The 15,980-nt window shown below is 42.3% G+C and overlaps 1 protein-coding gene across 2 annotated transcripts in view; it reads left to right on the top strand.

Moving 5' to 3' along the window:
• Positions 1-15,980, top strand: part of ACLY (ATP citrate lyase) — a 79,727-nt gene that overhangs the window by 24,692 nt on the left and 39,055 nt on the right. For both annotated transcript variants that reach the window (XM_056549399.1, XM_056549401.1), the window contains exons 2-7: positions 559-751; positions 6,342-6,464; positions 9,734-9,796; positions 10,611-10,801; positions 15,256-15,335; positions 15,444-15,574. In XM_056549399.1, coding sequence (XP_056405374.1) covers positions 593-751; positions 6,342-6,464; positions 9,734-9,796; positions 10,611-10,801; positions 15,256-15,335; positions 15,444-15,574 — 747 coding nt within the window. In that variant the 5' untranslated portion in view covers positions 559-592. The remainder of the gene's footprint in view (positions 1-558; positions 752-6,341; positions 6,465-9,733; positions 9,797-10,610; positions 10,802-15,255; positions 15,336-15,443; positions 15,575-15,980) is intronic.

The raw sequence follows: 15,980 nt of genomic DNA on the forward strand, positions 1-15,980 counted from the left end.
TTTTGCTACAGGTTGGGGAAGCAATGCTGTACAGGATGTTGGGAGTTGTAGTTTTGCAGCAGGTGTAGAGGCACAAGTTGAGGAAACATTGCATTACAGCTGCAAGACATTCTGGGACGTGTAGTTTTGCAATAACTGGTGAAGCACAGGCTGGGGAAACAAAGTGGTACAGCTGCGTGGCATGCTGGGAGATGTAGTTCTGCAACAGCTGGAAAGCCGCAGGCTTTTTATAGCGGTTGAGTTTGATGCCCACCTTTTTTGTATACCTGTAAAGAAATAGGTGAATATGGCGGCTATCACAACGAAGATCTCTTGATTCCCTGATGACTCCTATGTAGTAGCACCAGTCATGTAGGTTGTTGCCCAACAAGTCAGATGGATTTTATTGACTTGTCAATGTGATGGATGCGGCGATTATACTTATTTATAATTTAAAAAATTTTTTTTTTTTTTTTATACATCTTACACTTATTACTGATGGTGTCCAAAACAGTAGAGTGTACAGCTTCTAAGTGTAAGAACTCTACTTTACTAACCCCGGATGATGTTCTTTACCAGTCACAGGTAACATTCCCCACAGTCCGGCAGCACCATGTCAGCAAAGGCGATCTCGGAGCAGACCGGAAAGGAATTCCTATATAAATACATCTGCACCACCGCTGCAGTGCAGAACCGCTTCAAGTACGCCCAAGTGACCTATGATACCGACTGGGACAGACTTATTCAGGACCATCCATGGCTGCTCACTGAGGTAAGCGCAATTGGCAATGCCCAGGACTAATAGAGCCGGTGCTTTTATTGTTGGGCCACCATGGCCATATGGACTCGTTGAGGGTTTTACTTGCACTTAAAGGGGTACTCCGCTTCTCAGCGTTTGGAACAAACTGTTCCAAACGCTGGAGCCGGGAGCTTGTGATGTCATAGCCCTGCCCCCTCATGATGTCACGCCCCACCCCCTCAATGCAAGTCTATGGGAGGGGGCGAGGCGGCCGTCACGCCCCCTCCCATAGACTTGCATTGAGGGGGTGGGGCGTGACATCATGAGGGGGAGGGGCTATGACATCACGAGCTCCTGGCTCCAGTATTAGGAACAGTTTGTTCCAAACGCTGAGCAGTGGAGTACCTCTTTAAAATTTACATTGTTTTATCCATCTCTGGTACAACAGATTGAGGACAGAAAAATTTAGCCTCTTATGTCTGCTGCAATTGGCGTTATTAGTAACGCAGATTGGTCATAGTTTGAACTCAGAACCTAGGTGCCACTTTTTTGGCAAAACTCCTTTGAGCCACTGTAAAACTTTCACTATTGGGTCCATGTTATTTAAAAAAACAAAAACCTTTTGAAAAGTCATAGCGACATGTCCAAAACAGGTTTTGATAGGTGATGGTCTGGGTGTTCAGACCCAAACCGATTGCTAGAACGAGCCGTCTCACTGCCGGAGATAGATTCTATGGGAAGTCTATGGCGCCCGTCTCCTGCAGTCAGGTGGGGAGAATAACTCTCTGTTGCTTGCTTCTCCTGGCTCCTTTTTATGGATCAGCATCGGTATGAACCACCTAAAGTAGGGATGTCCCCCAAAAACTTTTTTAAAGACAGAGTACGACTACCGATACTTAAAAAATTTTTTTTTTTAAAGGAAATCTGCAGTGAAATACACTTATTCCCTATCCTCAGGATAGGGGATAAGTGTCTGATCACGGCAGGGGGGGCTCTGCCGCGGCTCTCCCGTGCAGGAGGCGTGCCGGCCGACACGCCTCCTCTATGTATCTCTATGGGAGAGGCGGCGATGCAGCGTTTGTGCCTCCCCGCCTCTCCCATAGAGCTGTATGGAGGGGGGCGTGTCCGTCAAGCTCAATGAGCTCGACTCTACGCGCATTAGTCAATGCACAGCTCGGCAATGCCGGGACCCTTTTTGGGAGATCGCAGGGTGTCTGATCGCTGAGCCTCCCTGTGGATAGGGGATAAGTGTTTTTCGCTGCAGTTGTCCTTTTTAAAGGGGTACTCCACTGGAAAACATTTTTCTTTTAAATCAACTGGTGCCAGAAAGTTTAACAGATTACTTATATTAAAAAAAGCCTTTATCCTTCCAGTACTTATTAACTGCTTAATACTACAGAGAGAGTTCTTTTCTTTTTGAATTTCTTCTCTGTCTGACCACAGTGCTCTCTGCTGACACCTCTGTCCATGTCAGGAACTGTCCAGAGCAAGAAAGATTTGCTATGGGGGATTTGTTCCTGCTCTGGACAGTTCCTAAAATAAACAGAGATGTCAGCAGAGAGCACTGTGGTCAGACAGAAAGGAAATTCCCAAAGAAAATAACTTAAAGTAATTTACAAATCTGTTTAACTTTCTGGCACCAGTTGATTTAAAAGAAAATGTTTTCCACCGGAGTACAACTTTAAGTACTCGCCGATACCAATATTTTTTTGAAATGTCACTTGACAGTTTTTTTTTTTTTTTTTTTATAGGAAAAGGGGGTGTTTTCAGTTTTAGGGGAAGGGCTTATTTTATATAAAAAATAAAAATAAAAAATAAAACAATACAAGAGGCTGAGCTCTAAGTACTCGCACAAATGCCCAGTAGCCTAAAGTTTTTGTATTTTCTTTTTTTTAATTTTTTTTAAAGGAATTGTGCTGGCAGACTGATATGAATAAATGAAAACGTAATTAAAACTATATAATAGTTTATGCTCATCCTGGGCTAAGTAGTCATGTGGGCGGTCCTACTGAGTGAATGACAGATCTATATACACAGAGAGGTGTAGGACTGCCCACTTGACTACTTAGCCAAGAACAAGCAGAGATCTACGTGAATAAATGATCATGAAGCTATAAACTTTATACTGTATCAATCTGCTCAGCAAAAAGGAGGAAAAGTCTGCTCACCTCTCAATGCAAGTTGTAGCTGCCATGATTCCTGATTGTCCCAGGTGCTGTCAGGGCGTTGCTGTCGTGGACAAGGTACGTAGTAGAAAGAAGTAACTCACTTGGAGTGAAGATCTCTCAGCACTTCCAGACACATCAGTAGATATAAAACATCAAGCTTTTATTTTATCTTCTTAAAAAAAACATCAGGGTAGCAAATCATGTTAAAAACGTGGACCGACGCATTTCGGCTGTGTAGCCTTAAAAGCTTGTGTCTTAAGGCTACACAGTGAAATGCGTCAATCCATGTTTTTAACATTATTTGCTACTAGGGATCGACATAGTTTTTTATTTTTTTTTGTTTTTTTTTTTAGGGCCGATACCGATAATCTGTGACCTTTCAGGCCGATAGCCGATAATTTATACTGGAATATCGGTATAAGTTATTGGCTATTTCCCCCCACCCGGCCCTGCAGAAGCCACTGCAGATCAATGATTTAAAGCAGCCGCTTTTGCGGGGCCAGAGACCGCCGCCACCGCCCGCTTCTCTCCCCCTGCCTGTCCTGGGGTCCTCCCTAGTCCAACCACCGCTGCCCCATTGCCTCCCCCATCCCCGGTTTTATAATTACCTGCTACTTCTGGCTCCTGCGACGTCCTGAGCTGTCACTGTGCGCACTGACGGTGACGTCGCGTTGAGTACGTCACTCGTCATTGCGCAGTGCGCTGGACGTCGCAGGAGCCAGAAGTAGCATGGACCCCGGGCCCCGGGAACAGGTAATTATAAAACTGGGGATGGGGGAGGCAATGGGGCAGAGGCGGCGGTGGTCTCTGGCTTGGGAGGCGGGGCGGGGTTGCATTATCGGCAAGGTAATTGCCGATACCGATAATGTCCAAAATCGTGAATATCGGCCAAACCGATAATCGGTCGATCCCTATTTGCTACCCTGATTCTTTTTAAGAAGATAAAATAAAAGCTTGTGTTTTATATCTACTGATGTGTCTGGAAGTGCTGAGGGATCTTCACTCCAAGTAAGTTACTCCTTTCTACTATCCATCTGCTCAGCTCCTCCTGCTGTATAACTTTATCCCACTGGACTATGTTCAAAGTAGCGCCTACAGTCCTTCAGGTTTATCGTTCAGAGGTCGTTCTGTTCGCCAATTTTTGACTCTGTTATTTTCTTCAATTACTTGAATTTGGGGGAAATAAAAACCTAAATGGCTGCCGTACTGTTAGCCTTGCATTAAGAGAGAAGTTCTGTAATATATTTGACCCTTTCCCAGCAGAAGGAAATAATCTGCTTGCAGAACACGATTCTCCGAGTCCTTGGAAGCTTCCACTTAATGTAGATAAATGACAGCGGTGTGCGATCGTAAATCTCTGGGTCTGCACTGCGTCCATTTGGCCTGAGCCCAATTCATTGAGCAAGATGTAATCATCCGAGTGTTAATCTAGTTAATGCTCCGCCGCAGGGAACGCTGGGAGTCTGGAAACGTTATGACGGACAGTCATTTCTAAAATGGGAAATAAGAAAGGTCAGCGTCTTGGCGTTCCCACCCTGCTCTGCACTGCAGTCTGGTGTAATGCCTGGTGGAAATCTTTACCCGGACTATCAGTCTATTACCCATCGCCCTATCATATCATCGCCCTATCATAGCTCCCTTGGGTAATAAAATGACAGTATTAAGTGAAGCTGTAACTAAGATGAAGGTATATTGGTAAATTAAATGATGGGATAGAGGACTGGATTACATTATCAGCCTCCATATCCTCAATATGTTCAATAGGCCTTAGCTGTGGTTGGTATATTCCTTATGTATATAGCTTTTAGACAGGGTACTCCTCTGGGGAAAAAAAAATCTAAATCAACTGGTGCCAGAAAGTGAGACAGATTTGTAAATTACTTCTATTAAAAAATCTTAATCCTTCCAGTACTTATCAGCTGTTATATGCTCAACAGGAAGTTCTTTACTTTTTAGAATGTCCTTTCCGTCCGACCACAGTGCTCTCTGCTGACACCTCTGATCATTTTAGGAACTGTCCAGAGTAGAAGCAAATCCCCATAGCAAACCTCTCCTGCTCTAGACAGTTCCTGACATGGACAGAGGTGTCAGCAAAGAGCACTATGGTCAGACGGAAAGGAAATTAAAAAAGAAAATAACTTCCTGTGGAACATACAGCAGCTGATAAGTACGGGAAAGATTAAGATTTTTTTTACTAGAAGTAATTTACAAATCTGTTTAACTTTTTGGCACCAGTTGATTTAAAAAAATAAATAAATAAAGAGTTTTCCAGTGGAGTACCCCTTTAAAGCTGGCTTGCAATGAATTTGATTTGGGTGTTGTAGATCCAAGTTCCCAGTCTATGGTATATACCCAGGACCCTCGTAAGTTACGATCATACATTGCGCTGCCTATCAAACGCATGGCATGTACACAATCTGAATTTTTTATGGGCCATTTTGAAATGGATTTGAAGGGCCTTCATATTAGAAAACCCCCATAAATGACCCCATTATAGAAACTGCACCCCTCAAAGTATTCAAAATGACATTCAGAAAGTGTGTTAACCCTTTAGGTATTTCACAGGAATAGCAGCAAACTGAAGGAGACAATGCAAAATCTTCGTTTTTTTTTTACACTCTCATGTTCTTGTAGACTTTTTGCATTTTTACAAGGGGTAAAAGGAGAGAAATCGCCCTAAAATTTGTAACCCAATTTCTCTCGTGTGAGGAAATACCTCATGTGTATGTCAAGTGTTCTGCATGTGCACTACAAGGCTCCGAAGTGAAGGAGCGACAATGGGATTTTGGAGAGTGAGTTTTTCTGATATGGTTTTTGGGGGGCATGTCCCATTTAGGAAGCCCCTATGGTGTGGAGGGGTTTGCATAGGGTGCCTGCTGAATGATTTCAGCAGGCATCCTGGTCCGGTTGGTGTGCGGCAGGGACCAGAATTCCCACAGGCATACAGGTACGCCCTGGGTCCTTAACAGGTTAAAGGGTTATTTATCTTTTTAACAATATTTTTCATTTAAAATGATATAAAACTGTGCAGCACAACAAAACAATGCTTTCTCGTCCCATCCAGTTGGGATCCCCTCTACAAGCTATGATTGGCTCCTCAGTCTCTCTCTTTAAAAGTGGACAACACATGACTGCTGCAGCCAATCGGTGGCCTCATGGCATCACGGCTGCTGTCACTGAGCAGTGATGACAATAGTACAGAGTGTGACCTCTGAAGCCAATGATTGGTTGCAGTGGTCAAACATTGTCCCCTTGTCAAGAGAGACTAAGGCACGAACCGGTTCTTGTTCTGGGACTCACCATTATATTGGACTGAGGGGGGGGGGGGGGGGGGCACATACTGTTGCTTTGTTGTGTTCCTGCGTTTTAAGATAATGGGAGGGGGGGGGGGGGAACAGTGTGAATTTTTTGGGCCTATGATGTGCACCTTCCTTATTACCTTTTGTGTCTTTCAGCCTTTGGTGGTAAAACCAGACCAACTCATCAAACGTCGCGGTAAGCTCGGGCTTGTCGGTGTCAACTTGAATTTGGACCAAGTGAAGAGTTGGTTAAAGCCGCGGCTGGGACATGAAACCACTGTAAGTATCTGATGGTAACCCCGGCACAGAATCCTCTTCAGAATCCTATTACCTCCATATATTGTAAAGCTTACATTTCATCACAACTGATATACAAGCATTGAAATAATCAGATTTATTACTTGTTTACTGTGGAAAGACTAGGAGGGAGATTTATCAAAAGTTGACCACTTGCCCATAGCAACCAATCAGATCGCTTCTTTCATTTTACAGAGGCCTTTTTTAAAATAAAAGAAGCAATCTGATTGGTTGCTATGGGCAACTAAACAATTTTGCCTGTGTTTATGAACCCTTTGCTCCTGTCTTTTTCTGGGGGTCCTGACTAGAGTTGAGCGAACTTACAGTAAATTGGCTCATAGCGAACCTCGCAGCTCTGCTGTTGATTGCTTTAGTCTGCATGAAATTAGTTCAGCTTTCCAAGGGCTCCGTTTGCCTGGAAAAGGTGAATACAGATCTAGGAGACTTAAGACGGTCATCTCGGACTTTTCCAGGCAACCAGAGCCCTTGGAAAGCTGAACTAGTTTATGCAGACTAAAGTAATCAACAGCCGAGCTGCGAGGTTCGCTAAGAGCCAATTTACTGTAAGTTCGCTCAACTCTAGCCCTGACCTCTGGCTTATCTAGTCTATTGATTCTTTGGATCTGTGATTCTCTTGTTTAGTTCCCTCTTTTTGCCTTTTGGAAAGTCTTGCATTTCCTGTTGATTATATGGTGTTTTCTGCTCCTCTTACTTGTCCATAACTTGACCCTTTTTTTTTAATTTTTAATTTTATTTTTTTATCATTTTTGTTGCTTTTTCAACCTATATTACCAATATTATTAGCCATTTCATAGTATTCCAGTAAATGTGACTGATCAAAAAGGCTGGGGCTAGTGTGTACATTTGACTTCTGATTTCTACATAATTTCCCATAGTTATTCTTCAAGTTGCATTTTGGGGTATTTCCTATAAAATTATTTGCTAATTTGTTTGTCATTTTGGGTGAGTTCAGATTTAGTGGTCCCTAACTATGCGGCCATTTAAAAGGGAACCTGTTACAAAAAGGGAGCCTATTACTAAAAAAAGAACCTGTTACAAGCTGTCCGAACCACAAGTCACCAGAATGGTCACTTCTTCTCCCCAACAGCCTTGATAGGTTGTTGGGGTTCTTCCTGATGACTCGTGGTTTGGGCAGCATGAAAGTGATGACAGGTTCCCTTTTAAAAATAAAATTGACCCTGCTGATTAGCAGTAAACCACATGTTGAAAGGGGCTTGCGGTCGTGCTGCGTTCACTTTTCTGTGTTCATAAAAAACAATATGCTGCTGGGGCAGGGAAAAAAAATACTTACCTACCCCAGTCCCCTGCTTGGTCTAGTCTCCTGATCTTCTACCTTCTTCCTGCTTCTGAGAAGAGTGCTTGGTGCAGGACCTGGCATCTTAACCAATCGTTGAGCGTGTGACAGGACACCACTTCGGCCAGTGATTGGCTGAGCCAGTAGGTCCTGTTCCAGCTCGTCTCAAAAGCAGAAGATTAAAGGGGTATTATGCCCTCATCCCAAAGGATAGGGGATATGATGTCTGATTACGAGGGTCCAGCCGCTGGGACCCCCTGCAAGCTCCGTGCAACACCAGGCATTCTGTGTCGGGTGCTCCTCCAGTCTCGGAAACGCTGGATTTCCAGGACTAAAGATGTGATGTCATGCCACGCCCCCTTGTGACATCATGCCACCTCCATTCATGTCTATGGGAGGGGGCGTGACGTCCGTCACGCCCCCTCCCATAGACATGAAAGGAGGGGGCGTGGTGTGACATCACGAGGGGGCGTGCAGCAGTGGGACCCCCAGAATTAGACATCCTATCCCCTAACAAAAGATGTCTATGGGTGGAATACCCATTTAAGGGACTGTACAACATAGAACGGGAGCTGCAGGGGACCAGGACTAGGTAAGTATGTTATTTTTTTTCTTTTTTCTTTTTTTTTTCTTTTGGCTTGTGTGTTCCAATAATATAACACCCTTCCCCCAGCAGCATATTGATTTTTATCAAACACAGAATTACCTCTTTAAGTTCTTGTCTTCTTCCTTGCTGACTCTCGGTATGCAGTGTCTGTAAATATCTGGATCCAGCTGTTAAAATGTCCAATTAGTAGGATGTATTCCTGGTGAGGGAACGCGCTCTGCTCCTGAAGATTGATTGTCCGCCTGCTGTCAGGACGCCGGATCATCCAGGGCCAAAACAAACAAACAAGCGCCTGATTGACACTCTTAATAGCCGGGGGCGGAAGGGAATAACAAATCAATCATAATAGAAGAAAAATCTCTGCAAAGGTAGAGCCGCGATATAGTCCCCAGCAGCCGTTCTCATGTTCTGTATGCACAGTGTAAGGCTAGGTTCACGCTACCGCTATGCTCCGTCCCGTTACAGGGGTACTCCAGTGGAAATTGTGTTTTTTTTTTTTTTTTTTTTTTTTTGTTTTTTTATCAACTGGTGCCAGAAAGTTAAACAGATTTGTAAATTACTTCTATTTAAAAAAAATCTTAATCCTTCCAGCACTTCTCAGCTGCTGTATAATACAGAGGAAGTTCTTTTCTTTTTGAATTTCCTTTCTTTCTGACCACAGTGCTCTCTGCTGACACCTCTGTCCATGTCAGGAACTGTCCAGAGTAGGCGCAAATCCCCATAGCAAACCTCTCCTCCTCCGGACAGTTCCTAAAATGGACAGAGGTGTCAGCAGAGAGCACTGTGGTCAGACAGAAATTAAATTAAAAAAAAGAGCTTAGTAGTATACAGCAGCTGATAAGTACTGGAAGGATTAAGATTTTTAATTAAGTAATTTACAAATCTGTTTATCCTGACACCAGTTGATTAATAAAAAAAAACGAGCTTAAAGGGGTACTCCAGTGGAAAATGTATTTTTATTTTTTATTTTTTTATGTTTTCCACTGGAGTACCCCTTTTAAGCTCTTTTTTTTTTATTTATTTTAAATTTTTTGTGTTTGTGCTTAATGGACCCTGAATGGGTCGGAGCACAACAGGGACCAACGGGTCCTGACTGATCCCATTGACTTTGCATGGTTGATAGCAAGGAGACATTTAGTCATTTTTCCTCGCTAAACTCCCATCATTTTCCAATGCAATGGTCACTACTTCAGTATCCATGTAAATCACTAAAGAAATAATATGAGCAAATTAAAAACCTGAACGTATGTACAACACCCTCTGGTATTGTGTTTTGTTTCCAATGTTTTACGATGCCATGTTTTTACCTTTTCTTTGTGTCTTTCCCAGATTGCCAAAGCAAGGGGGATCCTCAAGAACTTCCTGATCGAGCCATTTGTTCCACATAAGCAGGTGCGTACCACAGATGGGGTCACATGGGGGCCCACGCTATATTTTTCCTTGTTGGGTTAAAGTGGGGTTTTGTGCTGTATTTGCATTGGAAGGATGTGTAGACATATAGGTCTGGTGGGTGCCACTGCCAACAGAGGCCAATGAACGCTCCTTTATAAAGCTGTGGCTGAACTTTTCCTTGGTGCCTGAAAATTAAACAGATTTGTAAATTACTTCTAATTAAAAAATCTTAATCCTTTCAGTACTTTTTAGCAGCTGTATGCTGCAGTGGAAAATCTTTTTTTTAATTTTATTTATTTTTTGTGTTGTCCACAGTGCTCTCTGCTGACACCTGATGCCCGTATCAGGAACTGTCCAGAGCAGGAGAAAATCCCCATTGCAAACCTATGCTGCTCTGGACAGTTCCTGACACGGACAGAGGTGTCAGCAGAGAGCACTGTGGACAAGACAAAAAAAAAGAAATTCAAAAAGTAAAGAACTTCCTCTGTAGCATACAGCTGCTAATAAGTACTAAAAGGATTAAGATTTTTTAAGTAGAAGTAATTTACAAATCTGTTTAACTTTCTGGCACCAGTTCATTTAAAAAAAAATATATATATATAGTTTTCCACCGGAGTACCCCTTTTTAACCTTTCGGAGTGTTCGGGGATTTATCAAAAACTGTTTCGCAATCTCACCCCAGTCCGGACCACATAAATGGGGGGGGGGGATACAAACATGTAGTATATGTTAATTAACAGCAGAAACAACATTCTGCTCGTATTTCCTACAACTTTCTGTAGTGTTGCTCATACTTCATTGTTTTTGGGGGCAGGAAGAGGAGTTCTATGTCTGCATCTATGCGGCCCGGGAGGGGGACTATGTGCTCTTCCATCATGAAGGAGGTGTGGACGTTGGGGATGTCGATGCCAAGGCGCAGAAGCTGCTGGTCGGTGTGGGGGAGCGCCTGACTGAACAAGATGTGAAGAATCACCTCCTCGTTCATGTAGCCCCGGACAGGAAAGAGTAAGTAAGAGAAGGCTAAGGGTAGCCATGTGTTCATTCTGTGTTTCCGGGACTGGAGATGTGACGTCACGGCCACGCCCCCTCCATTCATGTCTATGGAAGGGGGCGTGACTATGTCACGCCCCCTCCCATAGACGTGAATGGAGGGCGCATGGAGTGACATCACGAGGGGGTGTTGCGTTACATTACAGCCATCCGAACTCAGCGTTCCGAACATAGTATTCTATACAGAGATCACAGGGGGATCCCAGCGGCGGGCCCCCGCGCGATCAGACCTCTTATCACCAATCCTTTTGGATAGGGGAAAGATGTCTATGGCCGGAATACTCCTTTTAAGGGTGCGTTCACACGGCCGTCTGTACCCGTTTTTTATTTTTTTATTTTTATCCCTTTCGGTTCCGTTCTTGCAGGCTGTAAACGGATTAAAAAACAGTTTTAAAAAAATCCCATGTCAATGGGATTTTTTTTTCTTTTACAATCAGTTTACATCAGTTTTGTACTTGTCTGTGCTTGTTTCTGTTTTTTTTGACGGCAGAAAAAAAACGGCACATGCAGTATTTTTTCTTCCGTCAAAAAAAAAAAAAAGGGAAGGAAGAAAGGATACAGTAAATTTAACATTGAAGTCTATGAAAAAAACGGATGCAAACGGATGACATTAAAGGCTCATCCGTTTTTCCAATCTGTTTTTTGATCCGTTTTCACTTCTGAGCATGCTCAGAAGAAATTTTTTTTTTTTTTTTTTTTGGTTTATTAACTGAACAATAACGGATACAAACAGATACAAATGAATAACATCTGTGTGCATCCGTTTTTTATCTATTTATTTTTAAGTCCGTTTTTATTTTTGACGGGAAAAGAACGGGACGGGTCTAGACGGCCGCGTGAACGCAGCCTAAGCTGCTGGACTCCTCTTAAAGAACAAAGGATCAAGCAGCTGAAATCCAACATGCCCGATCCTTCTCTTCTCTGAAATCATCTGTTGGGGGAAAGTTAGAAGTACTCGTTCAAATTAGGGGGAGGTTTATCAAAACCTGTCCAGAGAAAAAGTTGCTATTTCAGAGGCCTTTTCAAAAATGAAAGAAGCGATCTGATTGGTTGCTATGGGCAACTCAGCAACTTTTCCTCTGGACGGGTTTTGATAAATCTCCCCCATACATCCCACGCAGAATGCTTGGATGTATAGGGAGAGGTATAAGCAGTAGAAAGAGAGAGGTGCTCGTGGATGTATAGGGAGAGGTATAAGCAGGAAAAAGAGAGAAGTGCTCATGGATGTATAGGGAGAGGTATAGGCAGTAGAAAGAGAGAAGTGCTCATGGATGTATAGGGAGAGGTATAAGCAGTAGATAGAGGGAAGTGCTCGTGGATGTATAGGGAGAGGTATAAGCAGTAGAAAGAGAGAAGTGCTCATGGATGTATAGGGAGAGGTTAGTAGTAGAGAGAGAAGTGCTCATGCCGCTGTACAGAACACTGGTGAGACCTCACTTGGAGTATTGTGCGCAGTACTGGAGGCCGTATCTCCAGAAGGATATAGATACTCTAGAGAGAGTTAAGAGAAGATACTAAACTAGTACATGGATTGCAGGATAAAACTTACCAGGAAAGGTTAAAGGACCTTAACAACATGTATAGAAGAAAGAAGAGACAGAGGGATATGATAGAGACTTTTAAATACATAAAGGGAATCAACACGGTAAAGGAGGAGAAGATATATAAAAGAAGAAAAACTACAATAAGAGGACATAGTGTTATATATAGAGGACATAGTTTTAAATTAGAGGGGTAAAGGTTTCTGCAGTGATATCAGGAAGTAGTGGATGCATGAAATAGTCTTCCTGCAGAAGTGGCCGCTGCAACTACAGTGAAGGAGTTTAAACATGCATGGGATAAGCATAAGGCTATCCTTCATATAAGATAGGGATAGGCATAAGGCTATCCTTCATATAAGATAGGGATAGGCATAAGGCTATCCTTCATATAAGATAGGGATAGGCATAAGGCTATCCTTCATATAAGATAGGGATAGGCATAAGGCTATCCTTCATATAAGATAGGGATAGGCATAAGGCTATCCTTCATATAAGATAGGGATAGGCATAAGGCTATCCTTCATATAAGATAGAGATAGGAATAAGGCTATCCTTCATATAAGATAGGGATAGGCATAAGGCTATCCTTCATATAAGATAGGGATAGGTATAAGGCTATCCTTCATATAAGATAGGGATAAGGCTATCCTTCATATAAGATAGGGATAGGTATAAGGCTATTCTTCATATAAGATAGGGATAGGTATAAGGCTATCCTTCAGATAAGATAGGTATAAGTCTACCCTTCATATAAGATAGGGATAGGCATAAGGCTATCCTTCAGATAACATAGGTATAAGGCTATCCTTCATATAAGATAGGGATAGGTATAAGGCTATCCTTCAGATAAGATAGGTATAAGTCTACCCTTCATATAAGATAGGGATAGGCATAAGGCTATCCTTCAGATAACATAGGTATAAGGCTATCCTTCATATAAGATAGGGCCAGGGACTATTGATAGGTTCTTATCTGCCGGCACATTCTATGTTTCTATTTATTACTGTTGTAACTTGTTCAGTACACGATGGTCATTTTTTACGCTTTACTACATCTGGCCTGAGTGCTTTAGATTTGCTCCAGATTGTGATGACAAGTCTGTATCGTGGATTATGGCGCTGTATTGTGTATTATGGTGCTGTATTGTGTATTATAGTGCTGTATTGTGTATTATAGTGCTGTATTGTGTATTATAGTGCTGTATTGTGTATTATAGTGCTGTATTGTGTATTATAGTGCTGTATTGTGGATTATAGTGCTGTATTGTGTATTATTATGGTGCTGTATTGTGTATTATTATGGTGCTGTATTGTGTATTATTATGGTGCTGTATTGTGTATTATTATGGTGCTGTATTGTGTGTGGATTATGGTGCTGTATTGTGTGTGGATTATGGTGCTGTATTGTGGATTATGGTGCTGTATTGTGGATTATGGTGCTGTATTGTGGATTATGGTGCTGTATTGTGGATTATGGTGCTGTATTGTGGATTATGGTGCTGTATTGTGGATTATTATAGTGTTGTATTGTGGATTATTATAGTGTTGTATTGTGGATTATTATGGTGCTGTATTGTGTATTATAGTGCTGTATTGTGTATTATAGTGCTGTATTGTGTATTATAATGCTGTATTGTGTATTATAGTGCTGTATTGTGTATTATAGTGCTGTATTGTGTATTATAGTGCTGTATTGTGGATTATGGTGCTGTATTGTGTATTATTATGGTGCTGTATTGTGTGTGTATTATGGTGCTGTATTGTGGATTATGGTGCTGTATTGTGGATTATGGTGCTGTATTGTGGATTATGGTGCTGTATTGTGGATTATGGTGCTGTATTGTGGATTATGGTGCTGTATTGTGGATTATGGTGCTGTATTGTGGATTATTATGGTGCTGTATTGTGGATTATAGTGTTGTATTGTGGATTATAGTGCTGTATTGTTCCTTAGGCTGTAATGGATTTCTTGAGATGGCGCAGTTTATGTGGAGGTGTAATGGATTCTTATCCCTCCGGTGTTCATTTTGTGCCTCTTAATCTGCATGCGTCTATTTTGTAGAATATATCCGGATACCTGGATGATGGTTAGATTCCTGTAAAGGGTTACTCCCATCTTATAAAGTGATTGCACGTCCATAGGTTATGGGATCACTTTATGATTGAGGGTCTAACCTAATTTGCCTGATTGAAGAGGTCACAGTGACGATTTAGCACTAGGCCCCACATCCGTAGAAGCATAGATAATGGTTGTAGCCCCTTGATTTTTGGGAATTGGAGGTCCAAAGCATGATATTAGTTTTGTCATCATGGAGGAGTCCCTATGTCATGTACAATTCTGTGTTTGTAATATCTGTACACCCCCCCCCCCCAATTTAGAGGGGTGCTCCAGTGGAAATTTTATCAGCTTCCGTATGCTCCACAGGAAGTTGTGTAGTTTTTTCCAGTCTGACCACAGTGCTCTCTGCTGACACCTCTGTCCATGTCAGGAACTGTCCAGAGCAGGATATGTTTGCTATGGGGATTATCTCCTTCTCTGGACAGTTCCTGACCTGGGCAGAGGGCAGCAGAGAGCACTGTGGTCAGACAGAAAAGAACTACACAACTTCCTGTGGAGCATACAGCAACTGATAAGTACCATAAGGATTAAGATTTTTCAATAGAAGTAATTTACAAATCTGTTTAAGTTTCTGGTACCAGTTGATTTTAAAAAATAATTTATAAAAAAATATTCCACCCGAGTACCCCTTTAAGGGCAGTTATGACTGGTTACAATCTGTTTCACTTCCTCTTAGAGATCACAGACGTGCCCATTGTTTGCTATGGGTTAGTGTTACTCCAGCTGTAATTTCTCTGTTCTACACTGCAGGGTCCTCGCAAGCTTTGTCACTGGACTCTTTAACTTGTATGACGACCTTTACTTCACTTACCTGGAGATCAATCCCTTAGGTAAGTCCAGTCCTCCATTTGGAGGTCACATAATGGGCCCAGCCCCGGCCTATAGATGCCAGGTGATCTATATACATTTCAGCTTGTTTCTTCATTTCCATTCTCCAGTGGTAACAAAGGATGGCGTGTATGTGCTGGATATGGCGGCCAAGATCGATGCCACCGCCGACTATCTCTGCAAAGCTAAATGGGGAGAAGTGGACTTTCCACCACCGTTTGGCAGAGAAGCTTATCCAGAGGTAAAAACCTAAGTGCTCGTGAGCGCCTCCTTTCTTTCATTAATTGTTTGTCTGAGATTTCAGATTTGTTATCTATGCATGTATTTGATTCTGTATTTCTGGCATAGCCATCTCTTCTGTTCTAGTAAACCAAAGCATCTTCAGACATTCTTCAAATAATCAATTTTTATAAGAAGGGACCCCCCCCCCCCCCCCACCAGGTCCCTCAAAAAAGGGACATGGCTTCTAGAATGCCCAGTTGAAATGTGTAACTACAGTACAATTGTGGCATGCGGCAGCTCGTTTCTATGCCAGTCCATTGATTTCAATGGACTCAATGTAGTATAATAGGAAATAAAGGTTACCTTTCATCAAAAAAACTTTTGATATATTATAGATTAATGTATGCAGAATAACTTTCCAATAG

This window comes from Hyla sarda, chromosome 12 (genome assembly GCF_029499605.1).
Source record: "Hyla sarda isolate aHylSar1 chromosome 12, aHylSar1.hap1, whole genome shotgun sequence".
In the NCBI taxonomy this organism is placed as follows: domain Eukaryota; kingdom Metazoa; phylum Chordata; class Amphibia; order Anura; family Hylidae; genus Hyla; species Hyla sarda.